We start from the raw sequence: 12433 nt of genomic DNA, 5'->3' as shown, positions 1-12433 counted from the left end.
ATTTCGCATTGCCGGACACTACATTTTCTCGAAACAGTCAATTTATAAATTTAATCGGGCGATGCATTGCAATTGAATTCGCGGCGTCGCTCGACAGCGAAGGGGCGTCGGCAACGAATATACATTCCCATTCTTTTTCACAGGCTTACCCGCGTGCGCCGCCGTTTCCGCCTTATAGTTTCAGCGAGAAAACGAAGAACGGGCGAAAGAATAAAAATGATAGCAGCACGACAAAAAAGAAGCGGAGAAAAAAAAACATTGGACGTCGGGAGACTCGAGCGAGCCTGCCCGACCGGCGATTTTTGCCGTTTTAACGTTTTCCGGAAACGCTCTTGGCGCGATTCTCTAAGGAGAAACATCACGCGCGAGGATGTGCTGAGAAAGCGCATCTTCTTCCGCGAGTTGATGATTTCTCAGTAGATAAAGACATGGAAATGCCGCCGCGACAAGACTCTTCGGAGGCGCTTGCTCTTAGACAAATTAATTAACGAAGTAATATCGAATTTAATTAATATTCCGACGTACATCGGATGCGCGCGCCCGCTCCTGTGCGCTCTCTCCTTTCCTCTTCTCGCGCAAAAGCTATGTAACGTAAATTACAAAGTTTTGATATTCATGAAACAGTACATCCGCGATATTACCGTAAAACTAACAAGCCGCGATTGCTTATATAAATGCAAATAAATTTAATAATCCAAAAATATTAAACAGAGACGAGAGTGCGATTTACAGGCTATCCGCGTCTATATTTTAACAAACTATCAAGAAGTTTATATGTGCAAGATGCTTGGTGCGCTAATTAATGTGTTATAGTTTCAGATAACTCAACAGATAATCAATGATTTAGCTGATCAACAGTATAAGTTATATTTTTGACGTTAAATAATTGAGAAAATCTATCATCAAATCTCCGCAAACTAATCGCAAATACAGAAATAATTTTTGCGAATTTATAACGAGAAGAAATCACATAGATTTATCCCTAAATATAATACAAATTTTAATCATTCATATCGATATTTAAAAACAATATTGTATATATCGCATTCCGTACATTTCATTCCCGAACATTCAATGATACTTTAATACGGTGAGATGAAAGTTTTTCCCGGATTGATGCCAAAAGGCACACTTCTTCCTTATTAAATGGTTACAATATCGAGAACATGAGAAAAAAGGGTTGCGAAACTCTGCAACTTGAGGCAGTTTATGTTTCCATCCATTCTAACCGCTTTTCACCCTTGCTCGCCAATTTTCTCTCTTCTCTGCTTTCTTTTCCTGGCAGTTTATCCGTGTATACCGGATACAACGGGCACTTTCCCGAAACTCAGTCTGGCACGTGGCGTGGCCGGTTGAGAGGGAGGAAAGAGAGCAAAAGAGAGAAAAGCGAAACCGCACGATTCTACCGGCGCACCATCATCAGAGGTTGAAAATTAGAAATATGCGAGATTTAAAATCTCGGATCGTATTCTTAATCCCCTTGTCAGATCAAACGTGGTTTACTATACGATCGCTGAACAATGCTTTTTAAATAGTCGATTGGTTTAGAGACTTTAGCTTTTACTGCTTTTTCTTTCGCTCTCTTTCCACTTCGCGCTCTTTTTCATTTTCAACTTTTTCATACTTACTTAATAAGTTGCATATGTGTGTAAACCAAAATGCCGAGTTTATGGGTTATATATGGGGTATTAAACGTACAACTCGTATAAGTTATCATCGGCAAAAAGACTTTGAGGCACAAATAAGCGAGAGCTTCTCGTTTTATAGTAGCAGATAGTACGTGTTTTGTGAATAATCGCATCGATAGAATTTTTGAAGAAAGAGATACTTTGGTAACGAAATAAAAGAGCATATCTTGAAAGATAAATATTTGATAAATAACATCTTGAAAAAAATAAGTTTTTAAAAGTTTGATAAATATTTGAAACACATTTTGCATTTTTTTAATAAAAATAATTGATAATATTAAATTCACATTTTTACTGCGAACAATTAATAAATATAGTTAGTAGCGATACATTCACTTTTCATTTTTTTGTAGTCTACATATTGCACTCGTAAATCTTATAGTAGTAAAAGAGTGCTTCTTAGCTTTAAGAGACTCTCCTTTACGTCTTTTTTATGAGGCTTGTAGTAATTGTATGACATGAGCGCTCAACAGCGAATATGTAGCTGCCGCTCAAGAAACTCAAGCGAAGTGCAACGGAGAGAAAGGAATGGAATCTTATGACATGAAATTTACAGGAGCTATCATTTTTTAATTACCCGCATGACGTTTAATTATCTCGAAATTCCATAACTTACATATTTTGCTTTTTTACTTCAAATAGTTCCTCATATTTTACTTTAATATAATATATTTATTTAATATATTTATTTTTATATTAATTTTTATGGTAATGTACAAAATGTTTTTTTTTCTAGTGATATTAAGCTGCTGTAAAAATTAGATTTTAATATAATCAAACTCGAATTTTATGTGTGTAATGAGTACAGACGGACACTAAACATCCATTTTTCATCTCCATAACGCTCGCTGTAATCTCGAGGGATATGAGAAAGCATGTAGTCAGACTTTCTCGTGAATATCGCGCTCGGCCTTACTGTGACGGCGACGTAAAAATGCAATTACCGCCGCAAAACTGCACGAGATTCTCTTTTTGGTCTCAATTGCAACAATCGATTCGATAGCACAAATCCTTGGTCGTATCCTACGTACGGTTTCACAGTGTTCTGTTTCGAAGTCGTCTCAAAATGATCTCGTACCAATCGCGCCGAGCCGGTAATTGCCAGGAAGTGGAAAACAATTCGCGCTAATTATCGCGATGGCGGCGCCATATAACATTCAATTACCGGCTACTATCACGGCCTTTTCCCTCCCTTCTTTTTAGCTGCGTTGATTTTTTTCTTCCGGCGCAGCGAGATGATTTATTAGATGTTCGTGGCGCGTGGGAAGCACGTCGTCGTTTCGATTCGTTTTCACGCTAAAGGAAAAAGAGAGCAAGAGAAAAAACTGACCGAGTGAAGGAGATAGATAGACAGTTAGATAGATAGATAGGTGCATTAAATCTTAAGGCTCGTACATCTCGAAGAAAATGCAAACACGAAACAACTACGCGGAAAAGCAAAGAATCGAGCGTACGGAAATCAGGGAAAGATACGCTAAATATTTACATATTCGCGCACATTTACGTTTTGTACGCAGAACATTCTCGTTCGTACGAGTTCCGAATACGCAAATATGCATAGACATCTTGGTCTACAGCGTCGACTGATGTCAATAAAGCTGAGAACTTGGAGAAAGGGGATATTATTCTAACAACAACATTCCCCCGTGTTTGAGAACGTAAGTTATTACCAAGACATTTCGCTCGTATTTATTATACATTCCACCAGCAGAAACGTATCCAGAGGCGATTTTAAGCCGGTCATATCGTTTTAATTCAATTAGACCAAATTTTACTGAATTCCGTTTGACATGACGTTTTATTTTCATTTTATGTATAAATAATTAACGCAAATATAAATTATTATTATATAACATATATTTATATAGAAAATGTATAAATGTATATCTTGATATCTAATGATTTGAATTTTATAGAAAAGGTTGCCTATCTGCTCATTGAATTGAAGTTCGTACCTGCAAAGATAGGCAGTGATACAATATAATATGCGAAAAAGTACGATAGTGGAAAAAACTCGAGGAACGCAAGTTCTCATATATGTATGAGGATATGTATCGAGGAGAGAAAACGAGGGCAAAATCGGTAAATGGCGGATAGGAGAAAATGGGAGGGAATGTGTCTAGCCGTCGTCACAATCGCCCGCATTTTCCTCCATCGACAACTCGCGTCTCTCGCGCTGCATCTCGCTATATATGCCGCAATTTTCTCACTTCTCCGTCACTTCTTCTCTCTTTCTTTTTTCTTTTGTCTCTTCTCACGTTCGTCTTCCACGCATCATCTTATAGCCGCCTCTTTGCTGTCTAACCACTCATCGTGAAAAACTCATTCGTGGGAAGACGCCGCATCGAGCGCTTTGCAGCTGCCATTTCAGCGCAGTTCCGCTTCCTTCTCGTGCGTAGCTTTCCAAGCGGCTTCCTTTTACAAGCCATCGTTCGGTCAAGGAGAAGACAAGTAGAGACGAACGACGAAAGTGCCTCTTCGCTTTGCGAGCTCGTTAATGAAATTGGGATGTGATGGACGGTTCGATTAGAAATCGAACGACATATAAAATTCGTTTTACCATTATGAGGATGTTCCAAATCCATTTTAACGAAAGTAATGAGTTTTTAGTCCCGACATTTATTTATAAATTCAAAAAATGGACTTGTATAACACGTTTATTCGGTTGAATTTGTACTCGACATGGCGCGAATGTTTCAACATTGTCCCTCAATCGCATACCGACTTATGCGAGAGATCCTCTCTGGTATATCTCGTGCAACGCCTCCGATGCATTCAGCGCTTGATGCATTCGTTCCATATTCCAGTGTCTCTCGTTACGGTGATCACCTCTATCGGGGACACAATATCGTGGTCGCTCTCGCTTAGTTACACCCGTACCGAGGGAAATGGAACTTTTACAAAGGGTGACGGAAGGAGACCGGTATAATCCTATGAGAGTGAGATGTTGCTGCGACTCCAATACACTACTCGCACTCGCATACACACACCTAGTACTCTCTCTGTTTTCGTCTTTGTCCTTCTTCCCGGTTCTCGCCTATCAATTAATTTTTCTCGAGTGCGATCGATGCGGTCGTCCTATCTACGTGGTTATACATAAATGCATGAGAGCTCGTGTGCTGACTTTAAAGACCGATATTTCCCGCGCGCGCCGCATACAGGTACAACGAGAGAACAGCAAGCCTATATCATCTGGTATTTCTGGCGCGGTGAAAATTTCAGGAGAGTCCTCGAGAACCGACTTGCACCGACGACGAGAGCGTGCGATTGTACAAGCGTGTACCCTGCGTATTTCTCGTTCCGGACACGTTTGCAACGCGACCATGCCTCGCGTGGTTTATAACGAGGTCCACCGACGTTGTTAGCGTGGTGCGCAACACCGCGAGGCAAATGAAAACGAAGAACGACGACTCCATTCGCCTCGCGGTTTCATATACGGAGAGTCGTTAGAGAACCGAGTAAATTAGCGGAGAAGATTAGAGCGTTGATTATTGATCAATCGGTAGTCATACAGTATCTATTAACGGTACGCCATTCGTTTAGTTAGTTCTGCCGACTTTTATTCGCAAAAGTAAATGACATTATTTTTAATAACGTTTTGCTATACAAGAAATATATCACTGAAATGAATCATTGATCATAAAGTTCTCTATAAATAAATAGATTATATAAATTCGCATGTCATTATAATTGATTCCTGTAAATGAAGTAACTACCCTGAAACGACAGTTCATTAAAGTATTAGATATTTTTCATATTTATTTGAATTATAGTAACAGGAATCAGAATTACAAATTATAGTTTTATTGTGATATATACATACGAACGATGAATATTTTTTTTAAATGTTGTTGGATTCATATATATTTCATCTCGTACTTTAAAATATTTTCATCAATTTAAATTTGTAAATCATTTTTGAATTGAGAATATGCAGTAACAAACGAATTACTTCAAATAGAAATTACAATAAAAAATTCGTGATACATTTATTAATAATTAATTTATATATAATTAGAGAGAGAGAGAGAGAGAGAGAGAGAGAGAGAGAGAGAGAATATATATATATATATATATATATATATATATATATATATATATATAATTTAGTACACACACACACACACACACACACACATAAAGAATTTCGGCAATAAATTAACAATAACATAGTGTTCGATCTTGGATATAACGCGTTTTGTTTACATGCCGCGATCTTGTTATCATTCATACAGCGGCTATTTGAGCAGTAAAGTATAGTGATGTTTTTCCATCATATTATTGAATTCCTTTTCTGGATACGATCACAAGTATAGGAAATTTTCTTATAATTATGAAAATCAACAATTAATAATCCATAATACTTATATAATTAATATATTTATCTTTAATTTTAACTTGTATATTTCTGTTAAAATGCGATATAAATATAATTTTTTTCAATTATAAAATAATTTAAAAAGTTTATCACAAAAAATTATATATATATATATATATATGTAATCTAACCCAGTGGGTGCACCTTGACCTTAGTGGGAAGGCTCAGTACTTGGCATTGCAGAAGTTGCAATGTGAGCGCATTTGATATGTGTTCACATTGAATAGTGCGTTGGTTTCCAGTGCGCTATGGTTCGTCGCGTCTTCGCGTGATATACGTATTCGTATTTATTATCATCAAGGATCGTACCTTCAGTGTCGATGGAATAGGAATGAATCTCATTGAACAATGAAAACACGCTTTGCTCCGACAAGCGAGTCGAAGACTCGCGAATCGGTTAGAGTTCGGTCGATTGTCGGATAAGGGAAGATAGGATCGTCATCGTTTGGTTCCATTCCATCTCTTGTTACATACACCATACTCCAATGGTGTCGCCATACATATCTTCATGTGTAATCTACCGAATACCATAACCTCTTTTATTCTTACACTTTAAAGATATATATATTTAGACATATATTTTGCCTTGATGAGCTGGTTAAGACAGTTTAGCACAATAGTTTATATCTACATGCTGCTATAATATAACGAATTGTATCTTTGAATATGTTCTGAGACAAGAGTTGAACCAATCCCATTCACATCGATCTCATTCATCGATTCCATAATATAAAATTTAAAATTTGTATAAAATAATAACGAAATATCTTGAAATATTAATTATTTTGGCCGCTGCTATAATTTGGATTTTATATTTGTATATGTTACAGATCAACACTATAGATCAGGACTTCAAAGCTATCAACTCCGCTGCTGCGCATAGGTCAGTGAATGAACTTTTTTATTTTATTTTAAGAGGTAACGGATGTTTGTAGAGGTTGCAAATGCAGATTATATAGAGATAAATCCTTAACGAAATGTTGCCTTAAAATGAGTTAAATAGAATAAATATTTTATTTTAAAAAAAGATAGAAAAGATTTAATTTATAATTTATATAATAGATTTCAGTTTATATATATAAATCTAAAATTTTTTAGCTCATTTATTTTGATTGATGACTTGGTTTTACATTGATTAAAATAAAGTTGTATTAAAATGATGTGAGATCTAAAAGATATTTTGCGGATATTTTATCGCGGAAAAAAATTTCTTTATATAGATTGCCTTAGAGAGAATTAATAGAAAGCCTAGAGAGATTGTATTAATAATTATTTATTATATATATCTCTTAATTTTTAAATATTTCTTATATACTACATAAGAATAATTTTGATATAACAATGTGTACGAATTGCATAAATTATATTAAAATATATTAAGATATTATATAATGGTATTTCATAAAGACCTATACAGTGCGATGGAAACATGAAAAATTTATGGTATTCTTGTATTTCTGGAACGAGGAATTCGTTATCTTCTTTGAATCTCACATCATTTATTGTGAATATCCCATCTTTTGATACGAAATAAAATTTTAAAGTGAGATTATGTGCAGTAATAATTGCGGGAACGCAAATACGGATTTTACGCAGACAAATGCGAATATAAATACGAATTCTCTCGCTTCGCACTGAGAAATTTTATTCGTTTTTTTTAAACTTTAAATTTATTATTTATTTATATCATATAGTCCTTGAAATATTCTTGAGATAATTGAAATTTTTCTGATTAGAACAATTAATTTTCTATACATCAAATTTTTTCCTAAATTTTATTAATTTTATTAATTATATATATCTATATATAATTTTAAATTAAAAAATTACATGAAAAAGACCTTACGATTAATATTTGAATAAACATTAAAATATATCTTTGATGATTCAAACGAAACGCGTTAATTTAATCGAACATAAATATAAATAAAATTTCTATGCTTATTTGCTAGTTATAATAAGTAGCCGGTAATAGAAAGAGAATTTCTTTTCTTCTTTGACTTGACTTTATGACCAAAAATAAAATGTATTGCTGATTAAAAGTATTGATAATCTTCCGACTGTGCAACTTTAGAAGATAGTGCACTTTCTCAGTATCTGTCGCAGCATCCGTTAATGTAAGAATTGTAGATCCTATTAAAGAGACATCCCGCGATGTTTCTATTCAAGATGTTTTTACGAGATTTCCTATAAACCGCTCATTATGATTTTTTATCCTCTTTCATCCCTATTTGCCGGTACCGTGTGTCTTGAATACAGGCTGCTTTTTGTTGAAATACGTTATAACCTTTAAAAAGATGACATTGAAGGAGACAGACGGTTGCTTTATGCCGGAATAAAAGATGCGAGACTTTATCTTGTATATTGGTAGCGCTATATCTCTCGATTATATCTCTCAGACATCATTATGCCGAGTTCTATTATCGTCTATCTGCGCATTATATTTTTAAAAACATTTATATTTATTATACCGCTAAAAGAAGCTCCTCGATATATATTTTATATATAAGATACTTATTTTAAACATTGAAATATTTTAGTAAATTGGCGTTTTCAGCGAATTATAACGTTCACACATTTATCTCATAATAATTGTTTTCAAGAGTCACGTTGATGACATCACTTTATTGCAATACAGTGGAAAATTGTCTTTTCAAAGGGAGATGACAAAATTATATTTTATCCTCATAAAATAGAAGAGGTTTCTTCGTAAGTTAGGGCAAAAAGGACAAGTCGATCCCTTCAGCACTAATGAGGAAAATCGCTCGACCGGGAGATATTAGCTCGACGTTATTAACGTTTTTGTCGAACAACATCGTTATTATTGTAAGTACTAAATTGCAATAATCACGATTATACGAAAAATGATATTTGAACAAATAATTCAATACTAAAATACAAAAATGACAGCGTCGATAAATAAAACATCGAGATTGCAAAATCTCGAATCGCTTAATTAATTTTGAAATAATAAATAAAAATCGATCATTTAAAAAATTTTTTTGTGGCTCGTGATAAATGTATATCATGTATAAATGAATGTAATATTAGCAAACGTGTGTGCGAAATGGAATTACACCAATAAGTGCGCTTGCAATTGCGCTTTTCTGTTTTGCGATGCTTCGCACGTCGATGGTTTGAGTGAATTAAGATCACACGTTTGCCAAAACTGAATTCCAATTCATTAACGAAATGTGATTGGCTTAGTGCCCGGACGATTGTTATACTGCGTCCGATAATAAGGTTCCCACACAGAAATTTTCGTTCTTACAATCGCATAAATTCGATTGACCTCGATCATAACGAAATTCCGAAAGTGCTATCAATTTTACCCTCGATACGATCTCGGAGAATTATTAAATAAAACTCGTATGTTCCAATTCAGAAAGCTTCGATTTCGTTCTTTTGCTTATAGTTATATTGTTTCTTTTCGTAATTCACTGCACACGCATTAAAATTTCATACTTTATTCAAAATATTTTATACCGCGTCCAATAATATTTACTTGTTTTATTTATTTTGCTGAAATCATTTCGATAAAGTTCAACTCAACGAGCTGCAGCATTTTATCACACTTCCAGTATTTTCAAATAGTCTGTAATCTAAATATATATATATATATATAATATTTTCAACATTATTATTGAATATTATCAGCTCATACCATGCACGTGTGGATTTTAATAAAACTTGCACGTGGAACGAACAAGTACGGATGAATGAACACTCTTCGTAGCGTGTATGTCTACTCTGGCTTGTTTCCGGGAAGGGTGAATACCGGCTAGTTACCGTTTCATTCCCTTGGCTCGACAGTCCGGATTGACGTTGCCGTTTAAGCGTAACGCGAAATAGCACGCGTCCGAACGCGAGAACGAAGTGCACCCATGGGTGTATTTGTCCGTGAGAAATTATGGTCTTCAACAAAGACACTCTCGCCGCGTCGCGGAGAATTAAAAATTCTTATAAGAGATAGAACAACGAGCTTAGTTGCCAGAATTATTCCAAGTAACGTTGCAACACACTTCTACTTCAGAGGACGTACAAGAATGGTAACATTACAGATATAAAATCGATTAGATAGAATATACTTTTCGATTTAAAATTATGCCAGACGAACAGGGAAAAGCAATTACGATTATTGCGGGGTAAGTACTATTTTAGTAAAAAAGTGACAATCTCGGTGATGATATTGATCGCGTTAGAGCTCGAATGATTGATCGAATTTTCATAATGTATGGAAAAAGAGATAGCGAGAGAGGAATCTCTCTCTTAAAGAAAATAGAGCACATGGAATTTTCTCTTTGTCTCGGAGAGATCTGTTAGTTTCACATCACTTAATTTAATATCCGCGCACTCTATAAAATCGCTGTAGGGTGAAATAGACGCATCTTCAAAATATGAAAAGAAGCGATGCGAGTGAGAGACGGAAGAGCAATATAAATGTAGCAACAACGCGCCGGCGGCGTAATTCCGCGGCGGATGATGTATGATGATTGCCGGATTAAACAAAGGCGGAATTGGAGACTACGTCTCCGGGCGGGAGAAAATTGTAAAAAATTCCCTAGGAATCTCGACACGCTGTATACAGGGTTTAGCAAAAGTGTGGAAACCCCTTAATATTTCGAAAAATACGCATTTAAAAAAAAATGTTTCATACAAAAGTTATAGGGTTTTATGTGGCGCATTACACAGCAACATTATTATGACCTCGAATAGCGTTGTCAAGGTTATGTGAAGGTCACCTCCAACTTTTTAAATGGGACACCCTATATGCTTTTGCATATTCTTGTAGCTTATCTCGAGAGCTTTCCAAAACACTATAATTAAGTTAGTTTTCATTAAGTACTTTCCGAGTTATGAGGCTTGAAATAATTTCTTAATTTTACATAAACCATAAAATATCTTGTAAAATATTCATTTTTCGATTATCTTACCTTAATACTTTTATGTACAAAATAATGAGAGGAATCAATTGGTGTAAAGAAAAAACATAGTTGTTTTTAAGAAAAAATATGTAATTTGCAATTAACAATTACATATTTTTTCTTAAAAACAACTGTGTGTTTTCTTTACACTAATTGATTCCTCTCATTATTTTGTACATAAAAGTATTAAGGTAAGATAATCGAAAAATGAATATTTTACTAGATATTATATCGTTTATGTAAAATTAAGAAATTATTTCAAGCCTCATAACTCGAAAAGTACTTAATGAAAACTAACTTAATTATAGTGTTTTGGAAAGCTCTCGAGATAAGCTATAAAAATATGCAAAAGCATATAGGGTGTCCCATTTAAAAAGTTGGAGGTGACTTTCACATAACCTTGACAACGCTATTCGAGGTCATAATAATGCGGCTGTGTAATGCGCCACATAAACCCCTATAACTTTTGTATGAAACATTTTTTTTTAAAATGCGTATTTTTCGAAATATTAAGGGGTTTCCACACTTTTGCTAAACCCTGTATATCGACGCTCGTGCGCTCGTTCATTATGCATAACGCAGAGTATGTTAATTTCCCGTGTACTGAAAGATTCCGGGCGTTAACGTCGAAATCGGTTATCCGATCATTCTCTTACGGGCATGGTTCCCTTGGTACAATATTTGTCGTAATTTTATTCGGACCGGCTTTTCCATTATCCTACGCCACGATCCCTTACAAGTATGATCCATCTTCGGTCCATGGCTCGATCGTGCGTATCGATTTATTATTAAATTTCTAAGAAGCATTAGGTCGCGGCGACAGTGTTACGTTTCCCACGCGCGTTCAAATTTCGATCCGATTTGCGAATTGGCACTGAAGCGTGCGACATGAATCGCCGTGATATTATTAAATCAAAAGCGCGCCACGAAAGCGAAGAAGGTACGCTCTTTTTTTCATAATCGATGTAACGAGATAATAAAACGTGACATTTTAATTTTGATATCGAAAGAGAATCGACGATGGCATCTTGGACAGCGTTGCAGCGAAACATCTCTCAACATATATCGAGAGACATATTCTCTGTATACGCGACGTAATATATTTGAATAGTGAAGGCATTACGGGCGATATTATAGTCACCCGGCGCAAGAGCCGTATGCGAATATATCACGTGTGTCTTGAACCTGGAAATGCATCGTGGCCTCAAAAAAGGAGGATTTAGAGCGCTAACGAGATTCCGCGGTTCTCATTGACGTGCACAGCGGGACGCATTGTTTCCTCCTGGGCATCTCGTTGGCGTACGTATCTCTCGAGTTCGCTATATTTATGTACCTCTCTTTCTCTCTCTACGGATGCATGTGCAACGCCTATTATTATCGCTTAACGGCAGAGTGAAGAGCTCTCTCGCGCTGCGCTTTCCCTTGGTCTCACAGGTAGCGTA

General features: G+C 35.5%; 1 protein-coding gene across 3 annotated transcripts in view; it reads left to right on the top strand.

The window, feature by feature from the left end:
- The window catches only part of LOC145976686 (uncharacterized), a 156078-nt gene that overhangs the window by 61936 nt on the left and 81709 nt on the right, over positions 1-12433 (top strand). For all 3 annotated transcript variants that reach the window (XR_014440294.1, XR_014440293.1, XM_083107992.1), the window contains one exon: positions 6897-6949. Coding sequence is in view for 1 of the 3 variants with exons in the window: in XM_083107992.1 (XP_082964118.1) it covers positions 6897-6949 (53 nt within the window). In the remaining 2 variants the exon portion in view is untranslated. The remainder of the gene's footprint in view (positions 1-6896; positions 6950-12433) is intronic.

This window comes from Camponotus vicinus, unplaced genomic scaffold (genome assembly GCF_025532165.1).
Source record: "Camponotus vicinus isolate PSW18456_S1 unplaced genomic scaffold, iyCamVici1.0 SCAF_9, whole genome shotgun sequence".
Lineage (NCBI taxonomy): Eukaryota > Metazoa > Arthropoda > Insecta > Hymenoptera > Formicidae > Camponotus > Camponotus vicinus.
The sequence above is the reverse complement of the archived record's forward strand: the minus strand, read 5'-3'. Positions and strand labels throughout refer to the sequence as shown.